At 42.3% G+C, this 19,136-nt stretch overlaps 1 protein-coding gene across 7 annotated transcripts in view; it reads left to right on the forward strand.

The window, feature by feature from the left end:
* Positions 1-16,332: 16,332 nt before the first annotated feature.
* RMP24 (ribonuclease MRP subunit p24) overlaps positions 16,333-19,136 on the forward strand; it is a 38,729-nt gene continuing 35,925 nt past the window's right edge. For 2 of the 7 annotated variants that reach the window (XM_019014052.3, XM_004059337.4), the window contains exons 1-2: positions 16,350-16,918; positions 16,998-17,020. In XM_019014052.3, the coding sequence (XP_018869597.1) occupies positions 16,842-16,918; positions 16,998-17,020 (100 nt within the window). In that variant the 5' untranslated portion in view covers positions 16,350-16,841. Of the gene's footprint in view, positions 16,919-16,979; positions 17,021-19,136 lie in introns of all 7 variants that reach the window. The other 5 variants (XM_063699146.1, XM_063699147.1, XM_004059334.4 and 2 more) reach the window with 4 other exon arrangements.

Genomic DNA, 19,136 nt, shown 5'->3' on the forward strand with positions numbered 1-19,136 from the left:
CTCCAACTGGAAGGTGGAAACCTTACCACTATGTTAACTCATTCACCCTCCCCTTTTATGTTATGGTATCTACATATTACATCTATATACATTAAAATCTTATAAGGTAATGCTATAATTTGTGCTTTCAACTGTCAAATATACTTTAAACATCTCAGGAGGAGAATAGTTATTACATTACCAGAATTTTATCATCTGTTACTCTTCCTTCATTCCTGATATTCCAAGTTTCTTTCTGGTATCATTTCCTTTCTATCTGAAAAACTTCCTTTATTAATTGAACAGGTTTACTGGCAACTAACTGCACATGACACATTCACCAAAAATAATTTTCTTTTATCTGAGAATGTCTCTATGTCATCTTCATTCACAAAACATATTTTCACTGGATATAGAATTCTGCATTGACAGTTCTTTTCTTTTAGCACTTTAAAAATGTTGTGTCACTTCTTTCTTGCCTCCATGGTTTCTGATAAGAAACGCAGTCATTTAAATCTTCATCCCCCTTACAGGTAATGCATAGGCTTCCTCGGGCTGCCTTCAAAATTGTTCTTTGTCTGTAGTTTCTAGTAATTGGATTATGATGTTTCTGGGCACAAATTTCTTTTGTTTATCCTTTTGGGGCTCACTAAGGTTCTTGAATCTGTAGGTTTATGTCTTTCACCAAACTCTGGAAATTATTATTATTATATTATTATTTTGAGATGGAGTCTTGCTCTGTTGCCCAGGCTGGAGTGCACTGGTGCAATCTTGGCTCACTGCAAACTCCACCTCCTAGGTTCAAGCAATTCTGCGTCACCCTCCCAAGTAGCTGGGACTACAGGCATGCATTACCACACCCAGATAATTTTGTATTTTTAGTAGAGATGGGGTTTCACCATTTTGGCCAGGCTTGTCTTGAACTCCTGAACTCAGGTGACCACTCACCTTGGCCTCCCAAAATGCTGGGATTACAGGCATGAACCACTGCACCCAGCCTCTCCAAATATTTTTTGAGAACAAACAATCTTTCTCCTCCATTTCTGTTACTCTGATGGCATGAATATTCACCTTTTGATATTTTCATACAGGTCCCTAAAAGTATGTTCATTGTTTTTCACTTTATTCTCTTTGTTGTTCAGACTGGATGATTTCTATTGATCCTGTCTCAAGTTTGCCAACTCCTCAATCATCTCTATTCCACTCTTAAGTCCATCCAACAAGTTTTTTACTTCAGTTATTTCATTTTTCTGGTCTGAAATGTTCTTTTATTTCTCTTTTATATCTTCTGTTTCTTTGCTGATGCTTTCTATCTTTCCATTCATGTCAAGAATGTGCATGACTGCCTCTTGGAACATTTGTATAATACCTGCTTTAAGTCTTTGTCAGATAATTCCAACATCTGTAGCCCACTATATTAAGGTAATAAAGGGAAAAAATAATATATCAATTGATACAGAAAAGGCATTGGACAAAATTCAATACCCATTAATGATGAAAAAATGTTTTTCACTCTCAGCAAACTAGGAACAAAAGAGAACTTGTTTAATTTAATTGCAGGCACCTACAAAGAAAAAACTACAACTGATAATTCCTACTGATTGCTAAACATTTTCCCCTAATATTGGAAAGAAGGCAAAGTTCTCTATTCTTACTGCTTCTACTATACTGGACATCCTGGATAGTTCAATGAGGAAAAAGAAAAAGAAAGAAAGAAAGAAAGAGAGAGAAATAAAAAAAAGAAAGAAGCAGGAAGGCAGGAAGGCAGGAAAAGAACAAAGGAAGGGAGGGAGGGAAAAAGAAAAAGGAAGGAAGGGAGGGAGGGAAGAAAGAAAGAAAGAAAGAAAGAAAGAAAGAGAGAAAGAAAGAAAGACAGAAAGAAAGAAAGAGAAAGAAAGAAAGAAAGAAAGAAAGAAAGAAAGAAAGAAAGAAAGAAAGAAAGGAAGGAAGGAAGGAAGGAAGGAAGGAAGGAAGAAAGAAAGGAGGGAGGGAGGGAAAAAGAAAAAAGAAAGAAAGAGAGAAAGAAAGAACGAAAGAGAGAGAGAGGGAGGGAGGAAGAGAGAGAGAGAAAGAGAGAAAGGAAGGAAGGAAGGAGTTGAAAAGGAAGCAATAAATACATTCCTATTTGAAAATGGTATGATCATTGGCATAGAAAATCCTAAAGAATCAACAACAAAAACCTTCTAGATCAAATACAACAGTTAAACTAGGTTCCTCCTACCAACTAATACATCAGTTTAACTAACTCAATGTACAAAAATCAATAGTATGTCTATATACTAGTAGAAAACACTGGAAAAGTGTTGACTTCTAAGACATATCTACAAAAAAAGAAAGAAAAAACTGGAAAAATGGAATTTAAAAAATAATCTCATTTATCATACCATCAAAAACATAATAAAAAGTTTGAATACATTCAATAAAAGATATGCAAGCCCTGTACATTGAAAATAACAAAATATCATTGAGATAAGTTAAACAAAACCTAAATAAATGGAAATATATCATTTTCATAAATTGAAAGATTCAATATTGTTAAGATGCCTCCCCATATTGATCTACAGTTTCAACTCAATGTCGATAGGTTTTTCTTAGAAATTGACAAGATGATTCTAAAATACATATGGACGTGCAAAAGATCTAGAATATCTAAAAAAACTTGAAAAAGTAGAATAAAGTCAGCTGGGAGCTTATATTACCTGACTTCAAGGTTTACCACGAAGTTATAGTAATTAAGACATTGTAGTGGCTCACGCCTGTAATCCCAGCACTTTGGGAGGCCGAGGCGGGCAGATCACGCGGTTAGGAGATCGAGACCACGGTGAAACCCCGTCTCTACTAAAAATACAAAAAATTAGCCGGGCGCAGTGGCGGGCACCTGTAGTCCCAGCTACTTGGGAGACTGAGGCAGGAGAATGGCGTGAACCTGGGAGGCAAAGCTTGCAGTGAGCAGAGATCGCACCACTGCACTCCAGCCTGGGCAACAGAGTGAGACTCTGTCTCAAAAAAAAAAAAAAAAAAACACATTGTGGTGTATACATAAGGATAGGCAAATAGATCAAGACAACAGAATAGGATATCCAGAAATAAATTTGCAGTTAAATGGTCAGTTGATTACTGACAAAGGTGCTAGAGAAATTCAACAGGGAAAAGTAGGTTTTTAAATAATGGTTCTGGGCTCCCATAACTCATACCATACAAAAATTAATTTGAGATGGCTCATAAATCTAAATATAAACACTTAAACACTCAAGCTTTTAGAAGAAAACCTAGGAGAATATTTTGTGATCTGGGGATAGACAAGTAATAACCATAAGAGAAAAAAGTAATATGTTAGATTTCATCAAAACAAAAACTTCTCCTCATCAAAAGACACCATTAAGAAAATGGATAGTCAAACTACAGACTTTTATGAAGAATATATAATGAACACTTACAATTAGATCATAAAAGCAACACAATTTTTTAAAAATGTACAAAAGAATGAAGACTTCACAGAGAAGTCAAACAAATGGCCAATAAACACATGAAAATTGCCCAAAATCATTGGTTATCAGGTGAACGAGTATTGAACTCACAATGACATGTTACTCCATACTTACTAAAATGGTTAAAATTTAAGAATGACAATTTAGCTGTGCGTGGTGGTGCATGCCTACAGTCCCAGCTACTCAGGAGGCTGAAGTGGGAGGATAGCTTGAGCCTGGGAGGCAGAGGTTGCAGTGAGCCAAGATCACCCCACTGCACTCCAGCCTGCATGACTAAGTGAGACCCTGTCTCAAAAAACAAAAAACAAAAAAAAGTTAAGACAGACAACACCAAATGTTGGGAAGGATTGGGAGCAACTGGAACTCTTATACATTCTTGATGGGAATGCAAAATGGTTCAAATTCTGTGAAAAACCATTTAGCCATTTCTAATGAAGATAAACATGCTACTACCCTCTGACTAAGAAATTCCATTCCTAGTTACTTAACTAAGAAAAAATAGGTTAAAAAAGACTTGTATAAGAATGTTTATCACAGCTTTATTTATAATAGCCAAAAACTGGAAACAGTCCAATGTCCATCAACAGGTTAATGAATAAACAGCATGTGGTATGTTTACAAAATGGAATACTACTCAGCAATAAAAAGGAACAAACTACTGATGCACACAAGATGGATGAAACTCATGGTAAGAGATGTACATACTATTTTCTTCCATTAGTGTAAAGTTCTAGAAAGTTGTAAGTAATCTATGTGAAAGAGTATGTACTATATTACTCTACTTTTGAAGTTCTAGAAAGATAAAACTAATATATGTTAAGAGATAAAGAGAGGGGGGCAGTGGTGGCTTCTTTAAGGGATATTCAAAAGGAAAGAACATTAGCGAAACTTCCAAGGTGAAGGAAATCTTGATAGAATGTGTGGTTTATCTTCTGGGGTGATGGAAATATTCTATATCTTTACAGGGGTGTTTTCATGTTTTAATTTGTACGGTTAAGATATGTACATTTCAACATAGGTACATTTTACCTAAAACCCTCTAAAATAATTATAATAATTGAATGGGGAGTAGGGAGAGGTACAGATGAAACCAATGCCAAGATGCTGATAGTTATTGAAGTTGGCAGTTGGATATATGAGGGTTTATCATAACATTGTGTTTGTTTTGTATATGTTTGAAATTTTCCAGAATAAAGTTTTTAAAATAAAACATGAATAAATATAACAAATTCACTGCCAACAATTGTCAATTCATACCAGTCTAGTTTTATTTTCACCCCCTCAGCTTTCTTTCCTTCCAAAATGATTTTGCAGCACATCCCAGAAACTTATTTCAACTGTAAACATTCAGTGTACATCTTTAAAATACAAGTTTCAAAAAATAACCGTAGGCTGGGCATGGCGGCTCATGCCTATAATCCCAGCACTTTGGGAGGCTAAGACCAGAGGATTGCTTAAGGCCAGGCCTTTGAGACCAGCCAATGCAACATAGCGAGACCCTGTCTCTACACAAAAATTTAAAAATTAGCCGGGTGTGGTAGCATTCCTGTGGTCCAAGCTACTTGGGAGGCTGAGGCAGGGGGATTGCTTGAACCCAGAAATTGCAGGCTGCAGTGAATTATGATTATTCTGCTGGATTCCAGCCTGGGAAACAGAGCAAGACAATGTCTCTAAAAAATAAGTAAATACACAAATAAAATAAAATAAAATAAAAAATAGCCAAAACACCATGATAACCCTAAAAAGTTAAAAATAGTTCCTTAGTATTATCAACTACCCATCAGTCTCATAAATAGCATAAATGATGGTTTTCATAGTTTGTCTAAATCAGAATCCAAGTAAGCTCCACACATTGCAAATGGGTGATAGATGTTTTATGTGTTTTGGGGCTATTGTTGTTGTTTGAAACAGGGTCTTGCTCTGTCATCCAGGCTGAAGCACAGTGGTGCAATCATAGCTGAGTACAGCCTCAACTTCCCTGGCTCAAGCAATCTTCCCACTTCAGCCTCCCAAGTAGCTGGGACTACAGGTGTATGCCACCACACCTGGCTAATTTTTTTTTTTTTTTTTGTAGAGATGGGGTCTCGATATATTGCTGAAACTGGTCTCACACTCCTGGACTCAAGCGATCTTCCTGCCTCAGCCTCCCAAAGTGCTAGGATTACAGGCATGAGCCACCATGCCTGGCTGGTCATAGATCTTTTAAGCCCTTTTTATTGTTACTCTCTCTCTCTCTTTGGCTTTACAATTTTTTAGGGATTTTTATTTATTTCTTAAATTGACAGATAACATTATATGTATTTATCATGCACATGATATATATATATATATACACATATATACACACGTTGAAGTATATATACATTGTAACATTGCAGAATGACTAAATCTAGCTAATTAACATATGCATCACCTCACATAGTTAACATTTTGTGGTGAGAGTACTTATCCATTCTTGTATATTTTTTTCAAGAATAAGCTTTGCAATTTATTTGTTGAAGAAAAGCAGTTATTTTTATGTGGAGTTTCACACAGTCTGGATTTTCCTAAACTGTATCCCTTTGGTGTGGTTTAACATAGGGGTCCCCAATCCCCAGGCCACTGACCAGGACCAGTCAGTGCCCTGTTAGGAAAGGGGCCGCAAAGCAGGAGGTGAGCAGCGGGCGAGTATTATCACCTGAGCTCTGCCTCCTGTCAGATCAGCATGGCATTAGATTCTTATAAAAGCACAAACCCTATCGTGAACTGCACATGCGAGGGATCTAGGTTGCGTGCTGCTTATGAGAATCTAATGCCTGATGATCTGAGATGGAAAAATTTCATCCTGAAACCATCCCCTCCCACCCACCCCCTTCCCCCCCATCTGTGGAAAAACTGTCTTCCATAAAACCGGTCCCTGGTGCCAAAAATGTTGGGGACCACTGATTTAACAGGTTCCTCTGTCCTCTGCATTTTTTGTCATTTGGTAGTTAGATTCAGAGGCTTGATCAGATTTAGGTTTGATTTTAATGGCAAGACTACTTCATGGTTGGTAGTGTGTTCTTCCATCAGGAGGCACATGCATACCTGCTTGCCTCTTCTTTTGAGATAGGTTAGTATGACAGTCAGTTATTAACAGTAGAGTCTAAAGGGCAGCAGGGGAAAAGAAAGAGAAAGGGAAGAGACAAAGAAACCAAAATAAACAAAAAGTTACATACAAAGGTAGAGACATGTAAATGATGACTTAGAGACCAGATGGGGATTTGTACAGAGATTACCAGGAGCACAGAGATGGAGAGGCACAGGGAGATACAAGCAGAAACTGATGGATGGATGGCTGATATTGCCAGGGCCAAGTAAGACAGAGGATGAGATCTATTCCATCTGCTGACACAGGTGCAGGGCAAGAAGCAAAACTGCAGTACATGGATGGAGACACAGGAGAGAGAAACAGAGGCACCAAGGCAACAGGGGCTTAAAAAGCAAAATTCCTCCCCTTCAAGGAACCCCTTGCCGCTATGGGTAGCCATGTGACTCAGATTTGGGGAAAGAATCAGAGGCTTCACTTCCTAAAAAAGAAAAAAAAGAAAAAAGAGCAAAGGCTTCTGGACTTCCTTATTTCCACCTGGAAGAAAGATGCCATGCCTGGAGGTTCAGCAGCCATCTTGCAACCACAAGGATGGGGCCACATGCTAAGGATGTTGGAGCAGGAAGACCGAAGGAGCCTATGTCTCTGGTGACCTCCCTCAGCCCAGGTCTTGATTGCCCCCTCCACAGACTTCTCGGAATTCTTTCTTTCCTTCCTTCCTTTCTTTTCTTTCTTTTTCTCTTCTTTCTTTCTCTGTTTCTCTCTCTTTCTTTATCTCTCTCTCTTTATCTCTCTCTCTGTCTCTTCTCTCCTTCTTTCTTTCTTTCTTTCTTTTTTTTTTTTTTTAGATGGAGTTTTGCTTTCGTTGCCCGGGCTGGAGTGCAATGGCCTGATCTTGGCTCACCGCAACCTCCACCTCCCAAGTTCAAGCGATTCTCCTGCCTCAGCCTTACTGAGTAGCTGGGATTATAGGCATGTGCCACCATGCCCAGCTAATTTTGAATTTTTAGTAGAGATGGGGTTTCTCCATGTTGGTCAGGCTGGTCTCAAACTCCTGACCTTAGATGATCCACCTGCCTCAGCCTCCCAAAGTGCTGGGATTACAGGCGTGAACCACCGTGCCTGGCCACTTCTCAGATATCTGATTGGAGCCCCCTCTGGTAGTTTGCTGACCCTTCCTAAATGACATACCTGTGATGGACTCTAGTTTTTCTGTGAAGCAGCAGGTGAGATATAGGATGATAAGGGCATGGGGAAGAACCGAAATGGCTTTAGGGGAATGGGTGATATGACCAAGGACATTTGAAATTGGCAACCCTTTATTTGGCTGTGCCGTTTTCCAGCAGCATTCTGGTTTGTTTCTACAACTCATTCAGATTGTTTACCCTAAAAACTCTATACAGGGGCCGGGCACGGTGGCTCAAGCCTGTAATCCCAGCCCTTTGGGAGGCCGAGGTGGGCAGATCACGAGGTCAGGAGATCGAGACCATCCTGGCTAACACAGTGAAACCCCAGTCTCTACTAAAAATACAAAAAAAAAAAAAATTGGCCGGGCGTGGTGGCAGGTGCCTGTAGTCCCAGCTACTTGGGAGGCTGAGGCAGGAGAATGGCATAAACCTGGGAGGCAGAGCTGGCAGTGAGCCGAGATCGCGCTACTGCACTCCAGCCTGGGTGACAGTGCGAGACTCCATCTCAAAAAAGAAAACAAAACAAAACAAAACAAAAAACAAAACAAAAAAACCCTCTATACATATTTGCTTCTAAAAAACAAAAACAAAAAAACAAAACAAAACAAAACCAGACAGGCGGTGGGGCAGAAGGTGGGTGGAAGAGTAGAAGGAGGTACAGACAAAACAAGACTGGCCATTTATTTATTACTTATGGAGGGTGGGTGATGGATTCATTCCACTGTTTTCACTACTTTTGTACCTTTGAAATTTTCCATGATGAAAAGATATTTTTAAGGAGCAAAATGAATGAAATTGAAAACAAAACTCCTAACTACTACAGGCAGTGCATGATTCATAAGTATACATCTCACAAAGAAAAACCTTTCAGAAGCCAAAACAGGCAGCCAACAGTAGAGCAAGTCTACAAGGCTGGTGGCTGTAGAGCAAGTCTCTGGGCACTGATCCCCACTTCTGAGTCTGTACTGGCACAGCGGTGGCCTTCCTCATCCCTGGCTCTGCTCAGGACTCCAAGTGCTTCCTCTGCCTCTCACCCAAAATCCACTACACTCAGCTGGACAATGCCTGCTCTAGGGCCTGGATTCGGGCCTGACCCACAGAGCGGCAGTGTTGTCTTTTGACTGACTTTGGCCAACTCAAGTTGGTGAAAGTTATGTGGAACTGAAAGAGTTCCTAACATGCACACCAGACAAAGATGAATTTAAGTCAGTGTGATGACAAAATTCATCCACACAGAGCAAAAGCTGTGATGACTTTCGGATGCTGGAGTAGACACTCAAGAAAGTACTGATGTTTCTCCAAATCATAAAATCATTGATGAATAGTTCATTTCTACATCTCCCCAGGCTTTTCTTCCCCTTCATCATCAATATTTGTGACAGGAATTCCCAACTGTTTCAGAATTACTGACATGCTCATGCTTATGTGTTTAACACTCCCTCCTCCTCCTCCTTCTTTCTTCTTCGTTTTCTTCTTCCCTTCTTCTTTTTTCTCCTTCTCCTTCTTCTTCTTCTTCCTCTTCCTCCTCCTCCTCCTCTTCCTCTTCTTTTTTTTTTTTTTTTGAGATGGAGTCTTGCTCTGTTGCCCAGACTGGAGTGCAGTGGCATGATCTCGGCTCACTGCAACCTCCACCTCCCAGGTTCAAGCGATTCTCTGCCTCAGCCTCCTGAGTAGCTGAGACTACAGGTGCACCACACCAAGTCCAGCTAATTTTTGTATTTTTTGTAGAGACAGGCTTTCTCCATGTTGGCCAGGCTGGTCTCAAACTCCTGGCTTCAAGTGATCCACCTGCCTTGGCCTCCCAAAGTGCTAGGATTACAGACATGCACCACTGCGCCCGGCCAACAATCCATTCTTCTAAAGAGACTCTCAACTGGGAGCCAGGCATGGTGCACTCTCCTGTAGTCCCACCTACTAGGGAGTATCACTTGAGCCCAGCAGTTTGAGACCAGCCTGGGCAACATAGTGAGACTTTGTCTCTGAAGGAAATAAATGAAAATAAACAGACCCTCTGGTGTAAGTTATTTTTAAATCAAAACTAGCTTGTCAAATATGCATCAATTTGTCTTAATGATTCTAAGAACTTCCTCTTACCTCTTGAGAGAAGTGGAGTGGTGATGGCTGCTGGTGCCGAGCAGCAGGTGAGATGGGCACGTGGGGAGCAGCACTGGATCCTGGACCACCGGGCCTTCCCTGGGTTGTAGGGGCCTCATGTCGATAGGCAAGCACCATGCCTTTTGTACTCTCGCCTCCACGTTCCCTGCACATATTGCGTGAATGCACAGATGATACTTAAAATGATCTAGAATTATATTTAGTTATAGTCCTATCCCCTTCCTTTCCAGATGACTAAACTGAGGCACAGCCAAGCTGAGTAAAGTTTGTTCAAGGTCATGAAGCTGAATAGTAAGAAAACCAGAATCCAGGTGCACTAGCAGATCTTTGAAGTCATCCTGCCTTCCTGTTGAACCAAAAAAATAATAATTCCTGGGTAGGGAATAGATAAAGCACAGGGTTTCTAGAGAAAGGAGAAATGGTGCTAATAAGAAATTACAGGAAAGCTTGATATTTTAGGCAGAGGAGTTTACATGGACGCCTAGTGCCAGTTTTAGAACAGGGAAATAATGCAGAGAAAATTAATGTGTTGGGGAAACCGGGACTCAGAAACACATCCTTCCCTTGAGGGCTTGTGAAGTGCTGGAAAGTCTATAGCAGGTAAACCAGGCAAGGAGAGGACCAGTAGGAAGAGCATGGGGTTCTGAGCCAGAGGGAGCTGGATCAAGTCCCACACCATCTGCATGGCTTTGGCCTAGTGACTCCATCTCTCTGAGCCTCAGTCTCTGTACACGTGAAGTGGGGATGACAACAGTGCCTGCCTCCCAGGGCCTCTCTCTCATTGTGAGACCCATGCATTCAGCAAATCCTTATAGAGTCCAGGCCCTGGGCTAGGAATCACATATGGAACAGCAAACAGGACAGACACAGTCCAGCTCCAGGGGTTCATTCTGGAGGGGAACAGGTAAACAATGAGTAAATAACGTAATCTCAGATATAAGTTTACTGTGACAACAATACAAGCCAGTAAGGACAAAGAATGACTTGTTGGGTGGAGTCAGGGAGGAATTATTTATTGGAGTAGTCAACGAAGGCCTCGCCTTGGAATGATGAGGAAACGCAGCCATGGGAAGGACCCTCATTCAAAGCAAAGAGCAGCAAGAGCACTGGGGTGGGTCTGAGCAGGGCATGTTTGGGAGACAGAAGACCAATGTGGCAAGAGCAGTGAGACGGTGGCCAGGTGAGACAAGGTGAGTCTGAGATGGGGACAGCAACCTGCCCAGACAGGGCTCTGGAGAGCATGGTGAGGCACTGGTGTTCCAAGCGCAATAAGGAGCCCTGAGAGGCTCTGAGCAGGAACATTCCATGTTCAAAAAGTAATTAACATTTTATTATTTTTTATAGAGACAGGGTCTCACTCTATGGCCCAGGCTGGAGTGCAGTGGAGCAATCTCGGTTCACTGCAACCTCTGTGTTTTGAGATCAAGTGATCCTCCCAACTCAGCCTCTTGAATAGCTGGGACTTACAGGTGCGGGCCACCACGACCAACAAACTTTTGTATTTTTTGTAGAGACAGGGTCTCCCTATGTTGCTCAGGCTGGTGTCGAACTCCTGGGCTCAAGTGATCCACCCACCTTGCCCTCCCAAAGTGCTGGGCTTACAGTTGTGAGTGACCATGCCTGGCCAACGATTGACATTTTAAGAAGGCCACACTGTCTGCCATGTGGAAAATGTGTAACTGCTCAACGGGTTCTCCTTGCCTGTGCCTAAACACAGCCAGTTTATCAAGACAGGGGAATTGTAATAGAGAAAGTGTTTAATTCACACAGAGCTGGCTGGAGTTTTATTATTACTCAAGTCAGTATCCCCAAAAATGCAAGAATTGGGATTTTTAAGGATAATTTGGTGGGTAGGCGGTTAGGAAGTGGGGAAAGATGTTTGGTTTGGTCAAAGACGAAATCACAGGGGCCTAATGGCCAGGCACAGTAGCTCATAACTGTAATCCCAGCACTTTGGGAGGTCAAGGGGGGGCAGATCATTTAAGATCAGGAGTTCGAGACCAGCCTGACCAACATAGCAAAACCCCGTCTCTACCAAAAATTTTAAAAAATTAGCCAGGCATGGTGGTGCATGCCTGTAGTCCCAACTACTCGGGAGGCTGAGGCAGGAGAATCACTTGAACCCGGGAGGCGGAGGTTGCAGTGAGCTGAGATCACGCCACTGCACTCTAGCCTGGACAACAGAGCTTAAAAAAAAATATATCATAGGGGGTTAAAGTGGGTTTTTCTTGCTGTCTTCTGTTCCAGTGGAGGATCACAGAACTGGTTGAGCCAGATTACAAAGCACTGATCTCAGATTTTACAACAGTGATGTTATTATCCCAGGAGCAATTTGAGGAGGATCAGAATCTTGCAGCCTCCAGCTGCATGGCTCCTAAACCATAATTTCTAATCTTGTAGCTAATTTGTTAGTCCTACAAAGGCAGCCTGGTCCCCAGGCAAGAAGGGGTTTTGTTTTGGGAAAGAGCTGATATCATCTTTATTTCAAAGTCAAACTATAAAGGGCTGTTACAAAGTTAAACTATAAACTAAGTTCCTCCCAAAATTAGTTCAGCCAATTCCTGGGAATGAACAAGGACAGCTTAGAGGTTAGAAGCAAGATGGAGTTGGTTAGGTCAGATCCCTTTCACGCTAATCATTTTCACTGTTAATTTTTGCAAAGGCAGTTTCAACTGGACTGGGAGAGATAAAAGAGGAAGCAGGAAACGAATGCAGAGGGCCATAGTAGGGGTGCAGGCAAGAGAAGAGGGTGGCTGTGGTGGTGCAGAGAAGCGGGCAGTCATGATTTACTTCTGATGAAGAGCCAGCAGGACCTGTGGACAGACCAGCTGCAAGCCGTGGGAAGGAAGAAGCAGCACTGTAACATGTCCATAATGGCCCTAACGCCCAAGCTGGAAGGTTGTGGGTTTACAGGAATGAGGGCAAGGAACACCCGGCCCGCCCAGGGCGGAAAACCGCTTAAAGGAATTCTTAAGACACAAACAAAAGCATGAGCGATCTGTGTCTTAAGGGCGTGTTCCTGCTGCAATTAATTCGGCCCATCCCTTCCTTTCCCATAGGGGACTTTTAGTTAATTTAATATCTATAGAAACAATGCTAATGACTGGTTTGCTGTTAATAAATATGTGGGTAAATCTCTGTTCAGGGCTCTCAGCTCTGAAGGCTGTGAGACCCCTGATTTCCCACTTCACACCTCTATATTTCTGTGTGTGTGTCTTTAATTCCTCTAGCGCTGCTGGGGTCTCAGCACATGCACACATATTGGATTTCATTTACACATATTGGATTTCATTTTCACATTTTCCCTCTTTCTGCTTTATTAGTGACCTAGAAACAGATACAACTATGTAAAAAACAAAACAAAACAGAACTTCTATATGGTGTAGTGGCATTTCTCCTATGCCATGGTGGTGTTGTGAGAATTAAATAAATTAATACACGTTAAGATGCTTAGAAAAGTGCCTGGCACATATACAGTGCTCACTGCATATTATTTTTATTTCAATTCAAATGGAAAAAGACTAGTTTACCTAGCAGGGGTCTTTTGTATAACTTACTATCCATTTTGAAAAAATGTCAGATGCTCTTACATTTAAGTGAAAATACATTTTATATCAATTAAATATGTGCATGGAAGAAATCATACTAGAAAAGTATGAGAAAAACATCTGATTAGCCAGGTGCAGTGGCTCACACCTGTAATCCCAGCACTTTGGGAGGCCAAGGCAGGTGGATCACGTGGTCAGGAGATCGAGACCATCCCGGCCAGCATGATGAAACCCTGTCTCTACTAAAAATACAAAAATTAGCTGGGCGTGGTGGTGCATGCCTGTTATCCCAGCTACTCGGGAGGCTGAGGCAGGAGAATCGCTTGAACCAGGGAGTCGGAGGTTGCAGGGAACCAAGATCGCACCACTGCACTCCAGCCTGGCAACAGAGTGAGACTCCGTCTCAAACAAACAAACGAAAAAATCTAATTGAATAGTTAGTTGCCTAACTTTGACAAAGCAGGACTTTTTAGACCACACAGAAAACCCAGATGCAATAATGAAAAGAGTGACTTGTTTGATCACATACAAAATTCTGTAATGTTAAAAAAAGTTATAAATTATGCCAAAGATAAGGAAGAAGAAAATATTGCATCACATATGACAAGCAGAAAGTGAATTTCACCAAAATGAAAGATCTTCTAAAAACTGATAATCCAACAAGAGATTTCTCTTCATAAGAGAAAATGCAAACCATCAAGGGATAAATGAAAAGAGGATTTGCCTTTCACCCATCTAATTTGACCCAGCCTTCTTAGTCATTGGTGCTGGGAATATGAATTGCTACAACCTTTTCTGGATGATCTGGCATATAAAAAATGTGCATATTATTCTACCCAGTAATTTCTCTTTTAGGAATTCAGACAAAAGAAATAAAACCACCAGTACTGTATAAACTAGCAAAGCACTAATTTTTTTTCCAAATGAACATCAATAGGAAAATAAAGTATGGTTATTTATTAAATAAATTAAATTATGTTTCATTACATTTTGTAATATGTTCAGCTATTTAAAAGCATGTACTAACTTGAAAAGATGTCTGTGGCCTGCTGTTAAGGAAAAAAGACAAGTTATACAGTAAGGAACTAACATTTTACTTTTGGTTTTGGTTTTGTGTGTGTGTTTGATCTGTTTCTTTTTGTTGTGGTCATGGTAAGTGGTGGGGGGTAGCATATTTATACACGTACTTAAGTGTATAAGGACATAGGTAGAGGAGACACCCAATTATTCATGTTGATCGCCTCAGAGAAGTGGGATGGAAAGGTGGGAAGAGCAGGGAAAATAACTTTTCTTTGGAAAAAGTTAAAATGCCTATAGAGATGTAAATATATACTTTCTCTTTACAAATCTTTATATAATTTAGCCCCCCGCCTCCCGCCTTTTTTTTTTTTTTAGATGGAGTCTCGCTCTGTCGCCCAGGCTGGAGTGCAGTGGCTGCGATCTCGGTTCACTGCAACCTCTGCCTCCTGGGTTCAAGTGATTCCTGTGCCTCAGCCTCCCAAGTAGCTGGAACTACAGGCGCATGCCGCCACACCTGGCTAAATTTTTGTATTTTAGTAGAGACAGGGTTTCACCGTGTTGCCCAGGCTGGTCGCCAACTCCTGAGATCAGGCAACCCACCCGCCTTGCCCTCCCCAAGTGCTGGAATTACAGGTGTGAGCCACTGTGCCTAGCCAATTTAGCTCCCTTTTAAAATTAAAAATGGGCTGGGCATAGTGTCTCACACCTGTGATCCTAACACTGTGGGAGGCTGAGGTGGGAGGATCGCTTGAGCCCAGGAGTTCAAGACCAGCCTGGGCAATATAGTGAGACGCCCATCTCTACCAAAATAATAATAATAATAATAATAATAACAATAACAACAACAACAATACCTAGGCATGGTAGTGTGCCTGGTTCCCAGCTACTAGGGAGGCTGAGGCAAGAGAACCCTTTAACCCAGCCCAGGAATTCAAGAATGCAGTGAACTGTGATCACATGACTGCACTCCAGCCTGAGCAACAGAGTGAGATCCCATCTCAGATAAATGAATAAAGCAGGCTAAATAGGGGTCCACTATCCAGAACATACACATTAAAAAAACCTTACAACTCATCAACAAAAAGACAACTCCAATAAAAAATGAGCAAAGAACTTAAACAGCCAAAGATATATAAATTGCCAACAAGCACATGAAAAGCTGCTCAAAAGCATCAGTAGTCAGGGAAATGTTAATCAAAACCACAATGAGATGCTACATCATACTCACTAGGAAGGCTAGATTTAAAAAAAAAGAAAAAGAAAAGCAAATGTTGGTGAGGATACGGAGAAACTGGAACCCTCATTAAGCACAGAATTACTACATAAACCTGCAGATCTACTCTTAGGTATTATACCCTGAAGAACAGAAAAAAGGCACTCAAACAAATGCATGTACACACATGTTCACAGCGGCATTCATTCATAACAGCCAAAAAGTAGAAACAATTCAAACGTTCATCAACTGATGAATGGATAAACCATTGTGATACAGCCATACAATGGAATATTATTCAGCCATAACAACGAATGAAGTACTGATACGTGCTGCAAGGTGGGTGAACCTGATACATTATGCTAGGTGAAGGAAGCCAGACACAAAAGGTCGTGCGTATGATTCTATTTACATGAAATGCCCAGAATAGGTAAATCCATAGAGACAGAAGGCGGACTGGTGGTTGCCAAGGCCTGGGAGGGAGGGGAGGATTGGCCGTAAGTCATGGAGTTGACTGTCCTTCGGCGAAATATTTTGGAAATAGCAGAATGGTGCTTGCACAACACTGTAAATTTACTAAACGCCACTGAATTGTTCACCTTAAAATGGTCAATATTACGTTATGTGAATTTCACTTTAATTACAAAAAGAGAAACGCTAGCGTTTACGCAGGCGGAGGGCAGGCTGGACTGGGGACGCTCCTCCCGGCCGCCTCGTGGCTGGCAGCGCTTCCGCCCGCCGGCGCACCAGTCAGTACCGCGCCCGGCCGCCGGCGCACCAGTCAGTACCACGCCCGGCGAATCTGGAGGGCGAAGCTGCGGCAGGGCAATCACAACAGGGCTGTCAGAGAGGAGGCGAGGCGGGAGGAAGATGGAGAGGCGGGTGGGAGCCTCACTCTGGACTCTACCGCCACAGCCCGGTCTAGCCGCTACGCCCGAGCTCAAGTCTGACTCGAAACTCCGCTGGGTGCCTGAGAGGACGCGGCAGGCCAAGGGGTGGAACTGAGGGGGCGGGGACGCGGCGGGCGGGTGGGGCCGCCTCCCGGTTGGGCACGCCTCCACGCCAGACTGGGCGCGAAGGAAACCGGAACCTGTCTGCCTACGGTGCCTGTTTCCGGAAGCAGCTTGAGTCTGGACGCCAACGTCGGGGACGCTGGGAAGCAGACTTCCGGCGCCCTATTTTCTCACCGGTTCCCGCGGCGAGCCAGCAGCAGCGGCGGCGGCGATGAGACAGAAGCACTACCTTGAGGCTGCAGCGCGGGGACTGCACGACAGCTGCCCGGGCCAAGCCCGCTACCTCCTGTAAGAGGACTGGAGGGGAAGCGGGAGGCGAGCGGGTAGGTGTTCCTTTGCTCCTCACAAGTCTCTTTCTCTTTTACAGCTGGGCCTACACTTCCTCTCACGGTAAGAACGCCTGTCTCTTGTGCTTTGGGCTCCTGTCGCCCCGCTTTCCTCTGTTCCGCACAACGCTCAAATAAGGCCGATGGACTCACTCCCCTCCATAAAAACAACAATAACAAAACCCGCATGTGTCTCGGTTTCGTGAAAAATCCAAATTCTTTAATGTGCCTTGTCTTGCTTTGTTAGCGGCATTTGACACATTAATCAGTCTTGAAATCGTTTCCTCCCTTGGCTTCTAGGTCATTACGTAGTTCACCTCTTCATTTATTACTTCTCGATTTGCTTTGCTGGTTCCTCCTAATCTCCCCAAGCTTTAAGTATTGTCGTGGCCCAGTACTCAGCCCTTGGACCTCTTTTCTAGGCACACTCGCTTCCTTGGTGACAGTTTTTCATCCAATCTCATGGCTTTTAAATACCATATACTGAGGACTTACAAATGTATATACTCAGCGCAGACCTCTCCTCAGAATTCTAGACTCATATATCCGAATGTCTTCTTGACAAATTCTTTTCAGTGTCTGGTAATTCAAACTTAGCTAATATGTCCAAAACCTGAGCTTTACGCCCCCAACAAGATCCTCCGGTTTTTCTCATTTCAGTAAATAATTCCATTCTTCCCTTACAGTTATTGAGCCCAAAAACCTTGGAGCTATTCTTGACTCCCTAACTCTGTCTCCTCCCCCAGGCCAGTATGCGAGCAAATCCTGTTAGCTTTAAAATGTAGCCAAAATCAGCCAGGAGCGGTAGCTCACCCCTGTAATCCCAGCACTTTGAGACGCAGAGGCGGGCGGATCATTTGAGGCCAGGAGTTCGAGACCAACCTGGCCAACATGGCGAAACGCTGTCTCTACTAAAAATACAAAAAAATTAGCTGGCGTGGTGGTGCACGCCTGTAATCCCAGCTACTCGAGAGGGTGAGGCATGAGAATCTCTTGAACCCGGGAGGTGGAGGTTGCAGTGAGCGGAGATGGCGCCAGTGCACTCCACTCCTCACCACATCCATTGCTACTACCCTGCTCCAGGCCATCACCAGCTCTCTCCTGGATTAATAAAAGTGAAAGTCCTTTGAAAGGATTGTAAGGCCCTGTGTCATAGACCCGCATACCTCTCTGACCTACTCTTTCCTTCACGCAACTCTAGTCACACTAGGTCTCCTTGCTTTTCTGTTTCAGGGCCTTTGCAGCTACTCTTCACTCTGCCTGGGATTCTTGCCTCACATATCTGCTTTCATGTGAATCCTCCATTTCCCTCTGGTCTCTATAATATCACTCAATGAAGCTTTCCCTAGCCACCTATTCAAAATTACAGTAACTCCATCAATACTTCTATTCCCCTTTCCTATCTTACTTTTTTATTCCCAGCACTTAACATTTGACGTTGTCAGATCTCTGCCTGGGATTCTTGCCTCACATATCTGCTTTCATGTGAATCCTCCATTTCCCTCTGGTCTCTATAATATCAATCAATGAAGCTTTCCCTAGCCACCTATTTAAAATTACAATAACTCCATCAATACTTCTATTCCCCTTTCCTATCTTACTTTTTTATTCCCAGCACTTAACATTTGACGTTGTTATATTTATTGTATGCCTCGGTGAATTGTCCTTTGTTCACTGCTGTGTCTCCAGCACTTAGAACAGTGCCTGGCATTCTTAATTGTCACTTAGTGAATATGAATGAGTTTCACATTTGGCAGAGCTAAGTTTAAGTGTGGTCTTTAGCTTTATAAGTGCTGTTATATCCCTGGCACTTAGCACAGTGCTCAACAGTAGATACTATTCATTGTGCTAATTATTTAAAAAAAGAAACAAAATCGCAGTGCAATTTGTTATTTTGTGGTAAATGCATTGGTAAAATTGGTGAAACATCACAGCCTTTTAAAACTTAGTAGCAAGTAATGAGAAGTGGCTAGATTTAGGATATATTTTAAAGCCTACAGGATTTGCTAGCATAGGTTGGAGATTTGCCTATCTGTTGCTGAAAGGAGTGAATGGATGGAATTGTAGTATTTTGCAAGGTAAATTACTGCCAATTTATCTTTTTGTAAATTTTCATATTTTGAGTTTACTTAATGTGTATCTGCTTATATTAAATTTCAATATACTTTTTATAAATGTTG

The sequence above is a fragment of the Gorilla gorilla genome, chromosome 17, assembly GCF_029281585.2.
Source record: "Gorilla gorilla gorilla isolate KB3781 chromosome 17, NHGRI_mGorGor1-v2.1_pri, whole genome shotgun sequence".
NCBI lineage: Eukaryota > Metazoa > Chordata > Mammalia > Primates > Hominidae > Gorilla > Gorilla gorilla.